This window comes from Callithrix jacchus, chromosome 15 (assembly GCF_049354715.1).
Source record: "Callithrix jacchus isolate 240 chromosome 15, calJac240_pri, whole genome shotgun sequence".
In the NCBI taxonomy this organism is placed as follows: Eukaryota; Metazoa; Chordata; class Mammalia; order Primates; family Cebidae; genus Callithrix; species Callithrix jacchus.
The window spans coordinates 65,758,451-65,777,319 of NC_133516.1; the positions used below are offsets into that span (position 1 = coordinate 65,758,451).

An 18,869-nucleotide genomic window follows, 5' to 3' on the forward strand; every position below is an offset into this window, starting at 1 on the left:
CTGGAGTACAGTGGCATAATCTTGGCTCACTGCAACCTCTGCTTCCTGGGTTTAAGGGATTCTCACGACTCAGCCACCAGAGTAGCTGGGGTTACAGGCGTGCGCTACCATGACGGGCTAATTTTTGTATGTATAATAGAGATTGGGTTTCACCATGTTAATCAGTCTGATCTTGAATTCCTGTCCTCAAGTGATTTGCTGGCCTCAGCCTCCCAAAGTGTTGGAATTACAGGCATGAGCCACAGTGCCCAGCCCATCCTTTGAATTCTTAGTAGCTCATGTGTTATTTAGAAGTGTATTATTTACTTTCCAAATATTTGGGAGGTTTTTCTAGATTCTTTTTGTTATTGATTTCTAGTTTAATTCTATTGTGGTCAGAGAACATACTCTGTATTATCATTATTATTGTTATTTTTTTAAAAAACTAAGGTATAATTTATATACCACTTTGCATGATTTTAATCCTTTTAAATTTATTGAGATTTGTTTTATGGCTTAGCATATGGTTTATCTTGATAAATGCTACCTGGGCATTTGAAAAAATGTTTTCTGCTGCTATGGAGTGGAATATTCTATAAATGTCCATTAGATTAGGTTGGCTGATAGCATTGTTTAAGTCTTCCACATCTTTACTGATGATCTGTCTCCTAATTCTATTAATTACTGCATTTTATAGATATTGTCTGACTATAATTATAAATTTTTCTATTTCTCCTTGGAGTCCTATCAGTTTTGCTTCATGTACTTTGAAGCTCTCTTATTAGGTGCAAACACTTTTAGAGTTTTTACGTCTAGTTGATGAATTAAAATGTCCCTCTTTATCTCTGGTAATATTCTTTGCTCTGAAATTTTCTTTGATAGTAATATAGCCATGAATATTTAACATTTTAATAGAAATTGCCAAATTCCCTCTCAAAAAAGTCTGTATCATTACACAAGGTGTCCCCTATTCTGTCCATATCTGAGATTTTGATACGAACCTTCCTCTAAACATGTAATGTTTCTTCTGAATTGGGATGAGCTAATGCCTTTCCAGGCCACTGGATCTTTAGCTGCACAATGGTGGCAATTAATTGCAGCTCTGGCATCAAATATGTGGGTGCAAGGGTAGCAGGGCAGACCAGGGGTTAGGCACAGGGTTAAGGGGAAGATTCTGAGAAGACAAATGAGAAGTATTTTCATTGTCAGAAGAGGCACAGGCAAAGGGGCATCTTAAGCCAGTTCAAGATACTAGGGCCAGATGAATTAGATCTCAGGGCAGTGAACTTGTGATGTCAGAGTCACTACAGAGGTCTGATAGATGTACTCAAGGTTGAAAACAGGTACTTTTTTTTAGTGGGTAAAAAAAAAATAGACTATTTGTGTCAGTGAAGAAAGTGATGAGTACAGGGAGCCAGAAAGTGTTCACTAAAGACTTACTTAGTTCATTTTATTTGCTGCTAGGGTTACCCAGTTGGTGGATCTGCAAAGGTCCCAGTTGCCTTGGCCCCAAAAGAGAGGTAGAACCAAATAGGTTATTAGAGACAAACAGATCCAGGAGATTCTGTCTGATAGGTGTTGCAGGTCATCAGCTTAAGACCAGCACCTGGTTTCCCTATTAGGCGTGTTTAAACACATTAGGTCAGACCACCACCTCTCCATCTGTTTGGATGAGGCAACAGCGAACAGCCTCAACAGACCTATTAAGTACTCAGGTCTAAAGGCCCTCTGTTTGGTGGGCTCTGCAGTCACTAGAACCATAAACAGACTACTGGCGAATTATTGTTTAATTATTGCTTAAAAACAGATGGGCACAATACAGCCACCGCATTAATTACCCCATAAAGCATCTGTTTTCTTTTTTTTGCCGTCTTCCCCATTCCTCCCCAGCCCCTCTCCCCACTTTAATTGAAATTGAGCTTGCTGTAACACCTCCTTTCTCCTGGCCAAATGGATCTCTCCATTCACACAACGGAGAACAACAAAACCGAGAAGGCCCCAGGGATTAGAGAGTTTTGACAGCTGTCCAAGAGGAGCGCGGATATAGGGGGCCAAGTACGGAGGCAGGACCGAGACGAACGAGGGCCAAGAGAGTGACGGAGGGAGGGAGAGATAGGCAGGGAGACATTACAGGAGCATTAAACTGGACAAAGAGTCACAGAGATAGGCGGAGATGTTTAAAGGGGTTCTGAAAAGGGGAAAAGGACGGGAAAAGATAAAAAGGATAGAAACCGTGGCGAACTGGTGAGGAAAATGTGAGCGGCTCAGGAGGGCTGGGAGACGGGAGATCAGGAAGGAGGGGAAGAAAGGCCGGCCTCTAGGGACAGGTCATTCCAGCTTGGGGACTCCGCAGACCGTGGGCGGGCAACCTGGTGCTCCCCTCACACACCTGGGCGTGGAGTGGGCGGAGGAGGTGGCCGCGGGGCGGGGAGGAGGACCGGCGGCGCGTGCGGAGCTGAACGCGCAGCACGCAGGCCGCAGAGCCCCCTGGATGAGCCTGGCGTGCGCCTTGCAGCCCCGGGCTCGCCCGGCGGCCCCGCCTCCTCCTCTGCCCGAGCTTTTCTGGGCTCAGGAAAGCCGGCCTAGCAACGCCTCAAACAATAGCTGGGGACTAGGGCTCCGCTCCCCGGGAGGTCGGCCCGGCGCCGCCAGAAGCCCGAAGCGAGCCGTCCGCCTGGGCCGGAGCTTCAGTACAGCTCGGCGCTGCCCGGGTCATTGTTGGCCGGGACTGAGGGAGCGGGAGCCGGGGGAGGAGCAGGGGAGGCGGCGGCGGCGGCGGCGGGAGCCTGAGAGCTTGCGAGGGAAGAAGGGAGGTAGCTAGTGAGCGAGGGAGGGAGGGAGGGAGGAGGTAAGGAGACCGGGAGGGTAGGAGGGAGGAGGAAAAATAAAAGAGGAGAGAGCGCAGCAGGGCTGAACAATAGAGACAGGCGGACGGGCCAGCCGGAGAACCAGCTGCTGCTGCTGGGGACAGCGGGCGCCGAGGCGGCCCGCACCCCGGTCCCAGACAGACAGCAGGCGGCCAGCGCCCTGGGGAAGGGGTACCATGGGAGGCTTGGCGTCCTCTGTCCCAGCCCCGCCGCCCAGCGCCCGTCCTCGAAGCCCCTCGGGCGCCGAGCAGCCCTCGGCCCAGGCTTCTGCGGCCCCCGGCTGCCGGCGGACGCCCTCGCCCAGTCATGAACCCCCACGAGGGAGCAGCGGAGGAAGGAGGAGCAGCCGAGGAAGGAGGAGCCCCCGACTCAGACGTGGACGCCTTTTTCCGGACAGGTAAGCTGCGCAGAGCGCGGGGGGCCGGGGCTGAAGGCTGCTGCCTCCGACGCGGCGTCTCGGACAAGTTTGGGGAAGGAGGACTGTTGCCGCCGCGTGCGTGTTGCGGGACAGTGCCCCCTCGGCGTCGGGGCTGGAGTTGCGGAGATTCTGGTTGTTATGGCAGTGCCGGTTGCGTTTGGGGAGGGCGTGGGGGCTGAGAACTCGGCGCCTCTCCGCCTTCATCCCAGTTGCGGGAGTCTGTGCTGGGGAGGCGGGAGGCGGTCCCCTTGGGCCGCTTTCTCCCGGAGCGCGCGGATGGGCGGTGTTGGCTCACTTCGCAGCGCGCCGCTCGGGCTACCGGCGTCCCGGCCCCTCCCTCCGCTCCCTCTCCCCCGTGCCTGTCAGCAGGGCTCCAGGCGGCCACCCTGCGCCGGCACCCCTCCTCCCCGTCCGGGGCCCGGGTCCCTGATGTGCACAGAGGGGCGGTGGGGACCCGGAGCCGCGCCGGCAGCTGACTGACAGGAGCGGGGCGGACAACAGCGGTCTCGCCTGGTGCCTGTGGAGAGCCAGCCCCTCTGACCTGAGGGGCAGACCCGGCTGAGAGGGCGGTGGGCGCCCCGGACCTCCTCCTTGTCCTCCTCTTCAGTTCTGGGAACAGAGGAGCTTTTCATAAGAATTACTTATTCCTGGAAGTGTGTTAGCGTCCCTCTCATACACACCCACTAAGTCTCTGCTTGCTGTGATGTGTAGAGCCCTGAGATGTCTTTCTAGTTCTTTGCGCCCCTGTCATCTCCCATGTCCTGGGTCTGTTGCTCCTCCTGCTTCCTGGCTACACGATCCCTCACTACAACTGGCACTGACCACCCTCACCTTCCACCACTTGCGGCCCTGTTTCTCTGATGGCCAGGGATTCCCCATCTCGCTGTACCTGTGGCTTCCACTGGCTTCTATGTGTAACTCGTCATCTCCCCACATGGCTGAAACGATTTTGTCTGGAATCTTTGTCCCAGGGAGCCCAGTAAGTTACCGGGGCCCCATGCATCTGTTCTCCCTTTTGGAAAGTTGGGTTAGAGGACATGAACTGGTGGGGGTCAGGGGTCAGGGGTCAGGGGTCAGGTTAGCTCTGGAGGATCTCTGCATATCCATCTGTTTTCTAACCCTGTTGCCTTGCCCTGGAGGTCATCTCTGGAGAAGGGGGTGGGGTGCTTTTCTGAGGAGACTTGTGGCTTTGAAAGTCAAGACTTGATTGGCTTATAGGTTCATTCTCTGATGTGCAGAGGATAAAGCTGGAGGACAGGAGCTGAAGCCAGGGTCTGGGGAAATCAGAGGGAGCCCCTGTCATTCTATTCTGCTTCCCAGGTCTAAACCTTCCTTCCTTCCCCCTCTTACTTCTTCCTTCCTTCCCCCTCTTCTTCCTTCCTTCCCTCCTTCCTCTTCCTGAGACATAGATTCTATTCATTCTCTCTCTCTCTCTCTCTCTCTCTCTCTCTCTCTCTCTCACACACACACACACACACACACACACACACACACACAGATGCACACCCACACCCCAGCACCCAAAGCATGGACTCTAAAGAGGTGGAATCTAGGGAAAGGTTCTGGGGGCTGATATCCAGAAATACTATGAGGCAGATATGGGAACTCATAACTGGGACTGGAAACAAATTGACCAAAACCCAGCTAACCCCCCCACCCCCACCCCGTGCCTCCCAACTGGGAAAAAGTCTGCATTTTCTTAGCTCTGGGGGGAAAATCTTGACGTGTCAGCCTTCCCACCTTACCTTTTGGTGCCCACTTCTTTCTCCTTTCCTATCATCCAAACACTAGGTCCTGTTTATTTTCTGTCCCAGGCCCCTGTAGCAGGGCTCGGTATCTGTAGGCTTGCTTATTTCTGACAATAAATTCACACAGTGTTAGTGGTGTTAATGGCCAATAATGGTCCAATGTGTTACTTTACCCAGGGCCTTTCAAAACACAGTGTGTGGTGCATATTATCTAACCCTGGCTCAAATCACAGAATAAATAGCAGACTGGGGTCAGGCTCCTGTGGGACTCCTGTGTTGGAAATATTCTCCTTCCTCCTTGGGCAGCCGAGTGGCTGAGCTAAGTCTGATATGACCTTAGTGTCAAAGAAAGGTTAAGTCCTTGGTGCATAAGGCTGGAAATGACTGATGATCTGTAACATGTTTCAGGATAGGGTATGTCAAGGACTACACCCACTGCGTGGCCCTCTATGCTTGGCTCACTGACTCTCATCACACTTCTGGTCTCTAGCCTAGGCTATTGCTGGGGATTCTTCTTCTTCTTCTTCTTTTTTTAAATTAACTTTTATTTTAGGTTCACGGGTATATGTGCAGGTTATATAGATAAACTGTGTTACAGGGATACAGAGTATACAGATTATTTCATCACCTGAGTAATAAACATAGTACCTGATAGGTATTTTTTTCTGATTCTCTCTGTCCTCCCACCCTCCACCTTCAAGTAGACTCCTGTGTGTGTTGTTCCCCTATTTGTGTCTATGTGTTTTCATTGTTTAGCTCCCACTTATAAGTGAGAACATGCAGTATTTGGTTTTCTGTTCCTGCATTAGTTTGCTTAGGATAATGGCCCCAAGCTCCATCCATGTTGCTGCAAAGGGCATGATCTCATTCTTTTCATGACTGCATAGTATTCCATGGTGTATATGTATCATATTTTCTTTAGTTTACCACTGATGGGCATTTAGGTTGATTCCATGTATTTGCTATTGCTAACAGTACCGCAATGAAAATATGCATTGCTGGAGTTTCTTAAGCTTAGAAAAGCTGTGTTTCTAAACCTTCTACCTTCTGATTCCCCCTCTCTATGGAATACAGCACTGTAGCTGATAGACTGGATAGATTATAAATGTATTCAGTTGAACAACTGAGAAACCTTCAAACAAAGTTTTGAAGTCCCAGTACCAGGTTATCCTTTCTTTGTGATGGAAAATTTTGTATGCCCAAGGACCAGACTGGAAATTGCTTTGTTAAAATTCTGGAATACTGTGCTTCTAATTAGGCATATTTGAAATTATCCTCTCATTTTGGTTCCTTACTTGTCCTCTACTGATTATTTTGGTATTTCAGCTCCCTTGACCAATTGGGTAAGCTAGATTCCCTAAATCTCACTTCCCTGTGTGCATATGGACTCAAACACCCCACCCCACCCATCCTACTATTCTAGATTGGTAGACTCCAGACTGTCTTGCTGGGAATTCTCTGTTCCAAGCCTGAGAAAGTGTGTTACAATAATTTTATTGATCATAGTCATGAGGCAGAGGAGGGGAGATGTGGGAACTGATAACCAGGACCAGAAACCAATTGACCAGCCAATCAAAAATAACTTTTCAATTCCCACTAGCACCTTCTGCTGTCCAGGGTGCTGTGGAACACAAAAGAAATATTCAAAGTGGTCTCTTTCCTCAAAGAACTTTTGAAGAAGATAGATAATTACTGTTCAATTAGAGATTAATTGCTAAGTGTTGTGGGGTTATAAGTAAAAAGCTGGCCGAACTACAGAGGAGGTGGAACCTAGGGTGGTCCTTGAAGGGTGAATGGAGACTTGGCAATGGCACATGGGAATTAGAGCATTGAAGAGCCTGGGCTGACACAGGGGAAGATGTAGGTTAGTGAGGAGTGGGAAACAGGATTGGCAAAGTGGTGGAGCAGGGTCAAATAGGGAGAGACTTGAGAACACAAGAGTGGAGATTGGATTTGATTCAGAGGCAGTAGGGAGTCATTAATGGATTCTTGAGCAATTACACATCATGAAGAAAGTTGTGTTTGGAAAGGTTAATCTGGGGTAATATGATTGATTAAGTGGAGAAAAGAAGGGTAGAATCTAGGGAGATGCAAAAGTGATCCAGGGCTGAAGGGGAGGAACCTCGGTCTGCGTTGGTGGCAGAAAAAATAGGGAGTCAGGGATGACTTTGAGACACATTTTTAGAGGTATAAATGTGAGTACTTGTTGATAATCTAGTTAGTGGGAAGAAGAAAATGAAGCCCATGAGGACACTGAAGTAGCTGGGTTGAAGAGCCTAGAGGACTGACAGTGTCTGGCTCATGAACAGGCGTGGGCTGGTTGAAGACAGGAACTGGTTTTGCAGGGCAGATAATGATGTTAGGTTTGGATATGAAGCGGCAGGGCGGGGTGGGGTGGGGTGGGGGGAGGGGGGGAGACTCAGGGAAATCCAGGAGTTGTTTTGTCAGCAGTTGGAAATGTAGGACTCAAGACTGGAGCATGGGTTAGAGACTAGGGTTTTTCATGCTGATTTGGAAGGTTGGATGCAGCTGAAGCTTTGTGAATGCATCGGCTGTCAGAGGGAAGGAGTAGAGAAAGAAGCGGAAGGGCAAAAGTTGGATTTTGTGGTAGAAATTCTTATTGCAGAAGTGGCAGCAGAGGAGACTTGATCTTGGAGACCCCAGGGAGTCAGTGTGGGCTCTGATGTGATAACAGGTTGCAGACAGGTTGAGCAGGAGTGCTGGGGCGTGATGAAAGACCCTGCGTGCTCCAGGAGGACAGGATTAAAAGAGGTGTCCAGAGGAGGAATTTGGGTGGTGAGTGGGAATGAGCTACTTGTAGAGTTTATCAGTGAAAGGAAAAAGAGGTGTGTGCTTAGCCAGAAGGGATGTTACTATCCAGAAGAGGAATTTTTGTTTTTGTCAGAATCGCAGCAGGTTTGGAGGTAGCAGGGAGACAATGTGTGGAGAGGAAAAACTGAGGAGGCTAGAATGAGTGTAGGGTTCGATACCTGAAGAAATGAGATAAGAATAGGTTCTCTACCAAAAGTAAGAGGTTAGTTTTGGTGAGCAGCGGAGAAACCTTTTTCTTTAAGACGCAAAGGAAAAGTAAGAAGATAAATTAAAAGAGTGATGTGGAGATACTAGCTCTCCTTCTGTTGAGCATTGGTTCTGTGAATCTGCACATTTTCAGCGGAAGTGTTGTGGTTACTTGGGCTTCGGCCAATCTCAAACTGTTTTTCCAACTCCCCAAACTAGCTCTTCCTCTTGACTTTCTTAATTCTGTAAGTGGCATCTTCACTTTTCCAGTCATGGTATTTAAAACTTTGCTAATGTCTGTGAGGAATCTCTCTCCTCCAACAAACCTTGCTGAATTATCTTTCATAGTTAGCCCTTGCTGTTCATCCACAGGGCATGGCCCTGAGCCAGTCCCCGTATCCCGCCCCATGCACTCCTTTCCTGGCCCTCATTCTCATCCCGTGGAAGATGTTCCCTTAGCCTCACTCCAAATTTGACCTGCAGACACATTACACTTCCTAAAGCACTACTTTCATCACACCACGGCTTGGTGCTTGAGCATTCAGTGACCCCCTAGTGCCTTCAGGGTCAAGTGTCGACCTCATAGCTCAGCTCCAGCCAGGCTGCTGTCCACACACTGCCCAAGGGTGCCTGCATTCACAGTCTCCTTGGATCATCCACTCCGGCACCCTCCAAATCCAATGCATTGTTTAAGACTTGAGCCCTACCTTCCTCTGGGAGGTTTCACAGCTCATGATGACAGCTCTTTGAATTGCTTACTGTCTGTACTTCAGTATTGTATTGTTATTTCACCTTTTCATACATGAAGGGCTTGTCTCCCCCATTGAAGTTATTTGTTCTTTGGAGGTAAGAAAAAGGATCTTTTTAAAAGCTTGTGATTAATCAAAAAACACCTACTCACAATATAAAGCAAACATGGCAAAATATAAGCAGCTATTGAATCTAAGTGATGGTATGTTTATATTCACTGTATGAGTCCTTAGACTTTTTTTCTTAAATAATAACCCCATCACACCTAGACAGGGAAACTTAAATTGTTGTCATGTCCAGATCATATAGAAGGGAGATTTTGGAATAACAATCTATGTTTGTATGTAATTCTTTGAGTAAATGTCACCACTCAGTCTGTACATTGCCAGGTACCTGAAAAGGGAGGAGTCTCTTACTTCCTGAACTCTCTTTTGCAGCAAAGGAAAAACATCTTTTTTTCTTTTTTAAGTTACACTTGATGCTCCAGAGTATAAACATGATGCTTAAGTTAATGCTTATTGTCCGTTCTTGATCTCCTCCACTTTCACCCATTATGAATTGGGCTTTTGTTCACACCATTTTTCAGGAGCCTCTGGGGGAGTATGGGAAAGACTTTGTCATTCTGGAGAGGGAACGTTGTTAATATTTCTAATGTATTTTTATAGGCTGTTTCTCCTATTAATATATTTTAGAACATGTCAGTGATATCCAGGTCCACCTCTGTAAGATTTGTCAAGCTTTGCTTCATCCTTGTGCACAAATCACTGGTAACTCTATTACTGATACATTCTGTCCAGTCATATTTGATAATCCCTTGGGGGATGAAAGGAGGTTTTAGAATAAACTGAAGCTACAGAAAAAAATTAGCTGAGAAGTAAGAAAATCTTCCTGACTGTAAATATCAATAAAACACTGCAATGGGTAAACTAGAGGTTCTTCTTAGATGTTGAAAAATGAACACTTTTTACTTTTCAAAGTTTTCTCTGGTTCTGGTATTTGACAGTTTACTGCTGGAAGTGGGCAGTATGGTATAGTCCAGTGGTTCTCAACCAGGGGCAATTCTCCCCCTCCCACCCCTCATCACAGAACATTTAGCAATGCCTGGAGACATTTTCTTGGTTGTCATAACCTGGGAGGTTTGCTACTGGCATCTAGTGGGTAGAGGTCAAGGGTGCTGCTAAACATCTTACAATGCACAGGACAACAAATAATTATCCAGCTCCAAAATGTCAATAATGCCGAAACCCTGGTATAGCCAGAAGATGATGGGCTTTGGATGGAATAGGTTCAGCACTAACTAGGGGTAGGATATTGCATTAATTATTTAATATCTCTCATCCTACAATATCTTCAAAATGGGACTGATAAAGCTTGTTTTACAGGTTGAGAGGATTAAGTAGGAAAAAGAAAACATGTATGGAGCATCTAGCAGTCTCTGGCACAGTAGGAGCACAAGAAATCCTGGTTATCCCTGTTGTTCCTGCTGTTTTAATTATTAATGGAATGTGATGGCCAGAGGCTGAAGGTCTCTTGAAGGCATGCTGGGCAGGGCTTTTGACATGGATGTGAGAGGGTGCCAGAGAGGCAACATGATGCAGTGCAGGGAGCCTGTGTGTGGCATCAGAAGGCGAGGTTTTGGACCTCGGCTCTCTTTCATTCATTTATTTAATCATTTGTTTGAAAAATATTTATTGAGTGTTTACTATCACCATGTACCATGTTATGGGAGTATATAAAACCATTAAAAAGAAAGAATGTAGAACAGGAATGGAAATGTATATAAATAACCCCCCCTCTGGGAGCACTTGGATATAAGGGGCTAAAAGGGGAGGGGAAAGTCTATGAAGAATGCTGAGAAGGTCAGACAGTAGAGCAGGAGATAAACACTCTCTTTTGCCCTCTACTTATAAGAATAACTTGGGCAAGTGACTTTAACATCTGTGTAAGATAAGGATAATAGCCCCCCTGCCCTGACCCTTCCTTTATAGGGCTGCTGAGAGACTCAAATAAGATACTATATCTGAAAAGTCTTTATAAGTTGTACAGTGCTATCCAAATATATGTAGATCTTTCCAAATTGAACATTCTGTTACTCTAAGTGCCTCTTCTTACAAGTATTTTCTTATTTAATCTGACTTTCGTGGGACCTCTCCAATCCAGGAAGAGAGGCCGTTCTTTTCATTTTGGTTTCCCAAGGGGACTGGATGGAGCACTGTCTTACAGGTCAGGGCACCCCTGTTTTCTCCTCCCCTGCATAAGTAGAAGAATGCCAGTGCCCCAGCCCCTGTCCAGGTCCTGTGCCATGTAGCTTGATGCTACCTGGAGAAGGTTCTTTCTTCCTGCTTCTGCTGAGCCTCAAGTGCACACAGAGAATCAGTTCCTTCCTTCTCCTTCTGTGTCTGTGTCTGCATTCATACTCCTCTTGCCGCTCCTTTGTGCATGAATGACTGGCAGCAAAAATAACTAGGAAATGACTGACAGCCACAGAGCTGTTGGATCAATAGAGCTGCTTGAAATTGTGTCTGCCTAGGAGTGAGGGAACAGAAAGAATCAGCTGGGTGGACAGAGGAATTCATTCATGGAGGTAAAGAAGAAACTGTAGGATAATTAGCTTTGTCTCCTCCTCATCTGCCCCATGGCATTGTTAAAGGAAGCTGGACACTAGTTAGGGAACATGGATGCAACAGATAAACAAGTGTAAGAGTGAAAAGTGGCAGACACTCTGTGCACTTAAGGAAGCAGCTACTTCTTCTTGATCTGGGTATGATTTGGATGGGGAAGACAGAAAGTGTGATCCCAGGTAAAACAGCATTGGAAGGAGGTGTGAATATTCACAGCATATTTAGGGGCAGTAAATGGTCCAGTTTATGTGGCTCAGAGGAGGCTGGTGGAGGATCAATGGGAGATGAGACTCAGGAGGTGACGACTAGGTTGATTAGTTGATTCCTTCATCAGACATTTATTGGGCTCCTAAATCATGAAGGCTTTGAATGGAAGGCCATTTCTGGAGTTGGCTTTGGGAAGCTGCTGAAAGTGACGTGATCAGAAAGACAAATCTGGCAGCCCTGTGGAGGGTCCATTAGAGTAGGGGAGGAACTGTTGGCTGGGGATGGGTTAGGAGATTACTGCAATAGGGTAGGAGGGTCTGAACTTGAGAAGCAGCAGCAGAAATGGAGAGGAGGGAATGGATATGCGTTATTTCAGGAAGTGGAGTCTATTGGACCTGGCATCTTGGATGTTGATGTGTCAAGAAATAGATAGGAACCCAACATTACTCCAAAGTTTAGAATTTGAGTGACTGGAAGAACAGAGGTGCCCTTAATGAAAGTCAGGAGTTGGGAAGGGGAGGAGCAGCTGTGGGGAGAAAGGGAAAGAGGGGGGATTTGGAGGATTTGCTATGGGACATGCTGCATTTCAGGTGTCAGTGAAATAGCTAAGGGAGGTGTGGATTCAGTAGGTGGATAACGAAGGGAATCTGGAGTTTTGGAGGAAGGCCAGAGATGGAAATACAGATGTAGGAGCTATCTGAAAGAAGTTATGACTGGAGCTATCAAAATAGATGATATAATAAATGAAAAGCTTACACAGAATTAAGGGCAGAGTGCCAAGGACAGAACCATAGATACAGGGGTTTCTACAGTTGGGATATAGAAGAACAGATGCAGAAGGGCTGGAGGAGAATCAGGAGAGAGCAATACTTGGGAACAACAGGTGATCAAAAGGGTCTAATGCTGCAGAGAAATTGAGGGAGATGGGAACTGAGCAAATACCATTGGTTCCGGAGACTGGGAGATCATTGGTAATCTTTGAAATAACAGTTTCATTTGTGTATGGGAGGTGGAATTCAAATTCCAAGGGGAATGAAGAGTGAGCGCATGGGAGGAAGTGGTGGGAATGCATATAGATGGCTCTTTGGAAAGGTTTGGCTGTGAAGAGAAGATTAAAAATAGAAAGGTAGTTGGAGATGGGGAGCAGAGTTGAGGGGAGGTTTAGGGATAGGGAAGAGGGAGAAGGCAGGCATGAGGAAGAGACTTAATATCTAGAAAAGAGACAAATAATTGATAGAGAAAGATCCTGGATGAGCCTGGAGGGGTGGATCTCAAGGTCAGCTTTGTGCCAGAGGAGGATGCTGCTTTCTTGGACACTGGAGGGAAGGCAGACCTCAGTGAAGAAGCTGGCTGGCAAGGACCAGTGAGCACAATGTTCCAGATTGACAGTCCAGCAGAGAGAGCATTATCTGGCTGGAAGACTCAAGAAGTGCCATGCTTGGGAAGGGTAGTACAAGCTGAGGCAACCGTGAAATGGTTGGGCTGGGCTGTTGTGGCCCTAGAAGGCTCTTGGGCAGAGAAGCAAGGAAGCAAGGCTGGGAGATCTAAAGTTAGCAGTCTGTTTAAAAGTGCTGGTGGCTTTCTTTTGCAAGTGGAGGTGGGACTGCATAGGCTGTAGTGGGGTCTGCAGAATTGCCTTCTACAGTGTATGAGTTAGAAAGGCAAGTGGGGGAAGAAGTAAGTGAGGAGAAGATAGAGGGAGGAACAGGAAAGATGGTATCTGGGCAACCTACTGAGGAGGGGTCCATGCCTGGCCATCAAGGTGCTGTATTAGTGATGGGATTTGCTCATGAATTTCAGTTTCCATAGTGTCTCTAGGAGTCTTAGAAGAAAGTGGAAACAGGCTAGGGCCCATGAAAGAGCCCCTTGTCCATTCTTCTCCATGAAGTGGAATCCTTCACATAAAAGAGAAGATGCCATACTCTTTCTTTGCCCAAACATTCCCTCCACCCCTTGTTTCAGGGGCCAACCCAAGATCAAAAGCCCTATTTCATCAAAGGTTCCTCAGTAGCCTCACACAGCCCTCCAGAGGACTGGGGAGTAGGAATCTGGGTGTTGCTTCTACCAAAGTGGGGGACTGGGCTTATCTTCCCTAGAACACAAGGAGGTGGGAGTTTCCTTAAGTGTAGACCAGTTCCAGAATCATAGAATCTTGGAACAGGAACTTAGTAGCTCTGTGACTCTGTAACAACTCTAAGCTTTAGTTTATAAACCTGTAAAATGGGTAAAAAAAAAATCCTTGCTTTTCAGTGGGCCCCTATAATCCCAGCTACTTGGGAGGCTGAGGCAGGAGAATCACTTGAACCCAGGAGGCAGAACTTGCAGTGAGCTGAGATCGCACCATGGCACTCCAGCCTGGGCAACAGAGCAAGACTCCGTCTCCAAAAAAAAAAAAAAGATGGCTCATGTTAATAGAAATTCATATTATGAAAAGTAATATAAATAGTATTATATTACTAGTAATATAAATAGTATTATATTACTAGTAATATAATATGGTATTATAACTAGTATGACATATTTCATGTATAACCTGTTATGGTTATATTACTAGTTAGATGAATCCCTTTATTTTCAAAATCATGAAAACTGATTCCCTCCCCCCTTCCCTCTCTCCCCACTTCCTTCCTTTGGTAACAGTGCAGAGCTACATCGGATTATGATTTTTAAACTTGTACTTACAATTATTTTAAGGCATGATGGGCAGGGACTAAGGATGAGGCTAAAATCTCCATCTTTTATACTTTTACTCAGCCCAGGGACAATGGGCATCTATGGGTGGGGGCACAGTATTGAGTTGGCAGCTGGACAGTGGGTCTAGAAGGAGACCCGGGAGATTGGCAGATGGTTAATTGGATGTGACAAAAGAGGGCTAGGAGGAGGGGTCTCGGCTCCTAGGGGATTCCTGTCTCTGACTGCTTACTGTCCTGAAAGGAGGTGGTGGGGAAAGAGAGGAGTGGCTCCAGGAACAGTTGGGGAAAAGATTGGCAGGACTCCATGTCAGGGTGTGGCAGTGGAAGGACAGCACGCCATAGGGAGTAATGTCACAGCTTTAAGTCAGAGGGAAGGTGTAAGATTTTAAGTCTCTTCGGTGTACACCAATGCTTTGGCACATACATACTCAGAGACTTGGATGTAAAGAGATGCTTAACCAAAGATTTTAACAGTACGATTTTCATGATCCCAACCAGAGTTTTGACAGCTAAGTATCATTCCTCTTGATGGGAATTGGACAAATAACTAATCAATTTTTAGCAGAGTACTGGATTTTGGGAAGCAGATCTCTTCATTTATTTTTACACTAATTTATTGAGGTATCAAACACTAGCTGTGCACCTACTAAGCACCAGATGCTGGAGGTACACAGACAAGTCAGAAATAATCTTTCCCACAAAGAGATTAACAGCCTAATGGGGGAGGGGGGTTGCCTGATACATAAACGTGATTGCAGTGTAGTATGATAAGTGCAGTAAAGAGGAATGCACACTAATATACAGAGGAAGGATCAACAACCTCACCCGGATGGACATGGGGAAGATTCATTGAAGAAGGAGGGCTTGGGTTGAAATAAATGAAAAGGTGGTGCAAACAAGAATAGGAGCATAGACCACTATTCAAGAAGCTTGGTAATAAAAGTAAGGAGAAAAATAAGATGGTAATAAAAAGGACATTTTGGGGATACTGATCTTGTTCTGCTTCTAGACCACAGGTGTGTTCCTTTTGTGAAATCTTAATGAGCTGTAAACTTATGTGCAATTTTATGCATGTGTATTATTCTTCATTCAAAAATTTTAAAAGGTTATCAGGTCCAGTGAAATTTTTTTTTCTTTCAAATAGAGAAAAACCTTTGAATGTTTGAAAAAGTCATAGGAAGAGACAATGGTAGAGACTTAAAATGTTAGAAGGTGGTATATGTGTGAGTGGGGTACCAGGGTGGCTACTAGCTTCCTGAAAAGTCAGAAAAGGATGAGATTCCTGGGCAAAAAGGTTATCTCTGGGATGGATAATCACCTTTTCTTCTGTGGCTATGTGGAAAAACCAGGTGTTTTTCAGGTCGGTTGCTAGAGCTCTTATTAAGCTGACCTCAGTCATCTTCCTGAATGGGAGCCATGGTCATCTGCAAGCACTGGGAGATGCTGGGAGCCTGGGACGAGAGGAGATGGACTGAATCCATTCTCTGGAGAATGAGTGGAAATTGCATTAAAAAAAGATCAGTTCAGTTAATTTCAGACTGGGCTGAGTATGCCTGGTTCCAACTCTTGCTCAGCCCTGGAGGCTCTGGAGTGGGGCTAAAAACTGTTTTTGGCTGGTGATTTGGACGATATGTTGGGTGAGGATGAGGTGTGCATTTGACTTGTTTGAATACCATTCTCTTCCCCAAACCTATGGAACATCAATGGCTTTAAGGCCTTTTGGAGGCCCTACTTTGGAAAACGTTTATGTCTGGTTTCTCCAAGTAGGTTGTACACACCCTTTGCTTTGGACTTGTCTGTATTTTGTCAATGCCCAGGTTAGTGCCTTGCAGATAATACTTGTTCCATTAGTATTTGTTGGCCTGATTTTTTTTTCAAAAAAGCTACTTATTGGTATTAAGCTATTTGGGAGTATTATAATGAAACACTGTGATAAAGAAATGTATCTTTTTTTTCGTGGACAGGCAATTCTGCTTTAAACAAAAGATCTGTCAAGTCAACACGGACTGTAAAATAGGCTATTTGTTGTGTGGATTACTTAGAGGTGACTTCTTTTATCACTTGCTTATAAATATTCACATATTTTATAGGCACTAGAAAAATAAAGATTCGCTCTTCTTTTTGAAAGACTCAGGAAAGTCCAATCATGCAAATGGATCAACTAATCAATATTTAGTGAATGTCTGTCATGTGCCTAGTATTATGCAGGTACTAAGGGGGCTACTGAAAATGGCTATCACATGATTCTTGTCCCTGAAAAGTTTGTGATCTTGTTGGATTAGGAAAATGATAACTAATTGGAGAACAATCAAAAAGGGAGTTTTTGTCATTCATTGATTCATTTAATGTATATTTATTGTCTATAAGCCCTAAGAGATCATTTAATTTAAGTAAGTGGTAAAACAAGATTTTATTTGGAAAGACTCAATTTTAGGTATACCTTCATGGAACAGTTTTTATATTGAAGTTTTTAAAAATATAAAGCCTTATTATAATTCTGGCTAACTGTAGGGCATTTAAAAAATATGATGAAATATAGAGGATAGAAAAGCCACTGTAATTCTATCACCCAGAGAGAACACCTGTTTGCTGATATGCAGTATTTCCTTCTGGTCCATTTTCCTATGTGGATTCTCTCCCTTGATCCATGGTTTGTTTTTTGATTATTGAATTATGATGAAAAACAAATGGAGGGGGTAGAATTTGTCCAAAATGCGGACATTTTTTCCAGCTAACTTAAATATATGATACATTCCTTCACATATATCTATTGAACAAAATAAGACATTTATAAGCTGATTGACATTTACATGGTGGTAACATAGGAAGACAGAGGATCCATTCATTGTTTGGGGAGTAAAGGTATTGACACTATTGTAAAAAATATTTACGCAAACAAAAGTACAAGATATATGGTCAAAGTGAATATTCTTTCTCCCTCTTCCTCCCCTATGTTTAGATAAATTCAACAGATACATGCATGTACCTGTTGCATATGCATCTTTATACAAATGCATAGCTTTTATTTCATTTAATAAAAAGAAGATCATGCTCTACCTGTTATTCTATAACTTGTTTTTATCATTTTATAATCAGGGACATTTTTCTTTGTCATTACCTACAGCTTTACCTCATTTGTTTTAACAGTTGTGTTACATTCTATTGTGAGGATGTGTTATTTTGTTAAACCATTCTCCTAATGATAGACATTTATAACCCAGATTTTCTGTGGACTGGTGTTTGTTCTGGGACATTATTTGGTCCAAAGAGTAGCAAGAAAGGCCATTCATTTTTTTGATCTTATTCAAAGGTGACTGTAGGACAACTGTAGGTTTGGGCTGTTTTCTCTGCCTTTATCCTCAGGAGAGGAAGAACAATCAGTCCCTGTTCTCTGAAGGATAATTTTTTGTGTAATGTTTAAGGACACTTTTGTTAGTGACATTTAAATAAATGGTAGAGACCATTCTTGACCTCTTTTTCAGTGTGCCTTAGGAGCCAGATTTGCAGTCTCAATTAGCCTAAAAAGCCACATGTGTTCTTAGGCTTGAATGTAAGTTAATTCCAATACCACAGTTAGCTATGGCAGCACTTTAGATTGTGTGTGCAAAAGCTATAGCCTGTTCTTGGCTAGGAGACTCCAAGAATGTCATTCGGGAGACCTTGGTTTCTAATTCTACCCACCACTAAATAGCTCTGTGACTTGGCCAAACCCAGTAATATGCCTCTTTTTACAGTGGGATCTCTCTTTCCTCATTCAAAGAAAGCGGTAAACATACTCGCCATGCCATACCTCATAGGAATAGTATGAGATAAAGTGAGATGATAGAAAGAAAATGCTTTGGAAAGACAAAATTGCTGACTAAATGAAAAGGGATTGTGTCAGCTGCTTCTCTGGGGTCTCCTTTAGTTTTGAGTGTGGTTGAAAGCTGAGCTAGGGGACTCAGATGGGAGTGACAGCCCATACTGCACTTTAGGACTATACATTTTTTCATGTCTGTAAAGAAATTGGCAGCACTAGAGATGGAGTGAAACTTTTCACGACATGTTCCATTTGCTTTTGGAAAAGAGATGTTTGCATGAGAATGGAAGAGTAGCTCATCTAACTGCCCAGAATGGCTGAAGTTTCCTTCTGGTGGGTAACAGTGTAGTTCAGTTGCACACTTACTTCTTGTTACCCAGATGTGCAAAGAAATTGTAGCTTTTCAAATTTTCTAAAGTGGAGCCAGTCTTTCTGATAAGCCCCCACCCCCATTTTGCTAGTTTATATTATTATTTTTTTCTGGATTATTCTCTTTTGGATGACTGTTTCTTTTAGGTAAATTGCTCAGTTGCTCAGATTTTTCTCATGTTCCTTCACTTCTCTTCAGAGTGGGGTCTGGGTGCATAGAGGTGTTTACATGAACATGTGTTGGTAGTGATAGGAGCAAAAGAAGAAGGGTGCTTGGAGCCAAGGCAAGATAGCTAGATTCCCCTGGTCTTTGCTTCACAGGGGGCAGGGCTGGTCTGTCGACCTCTCTTGTTTTTTTGGAATATTGTGCTAATACCCAGCACTAAAATTTATGTCCTAC

At 44.8% G+C, this 18,869-nt stretch overlaps 1 protein-coding gene across 1 annotated transcript in view; it reads left to right on the forward strand.

The window, feature by feature from the left end:
• Positions 1-2,400: 2,400 nt before the first annotated feature.
• Positions 2,401-18,869, forward strand: part of CAV3 (caveolin 3) — a 182,986-nt gene continuing 166,517 nt past the window's right edge. Inside the window, exon 1 of the mRNA XM_035276170.3 lies at positions 2,401-3,243. Within this exon, the coding sequence (XP_035132061.1) occupies positions 3,153-3,243 (91 nt within the window). The 5' untranslated portion in view covers positions 2,401-3,152. The remainder of the gene's footprint in view (positions 3,244-18,869) is intronic.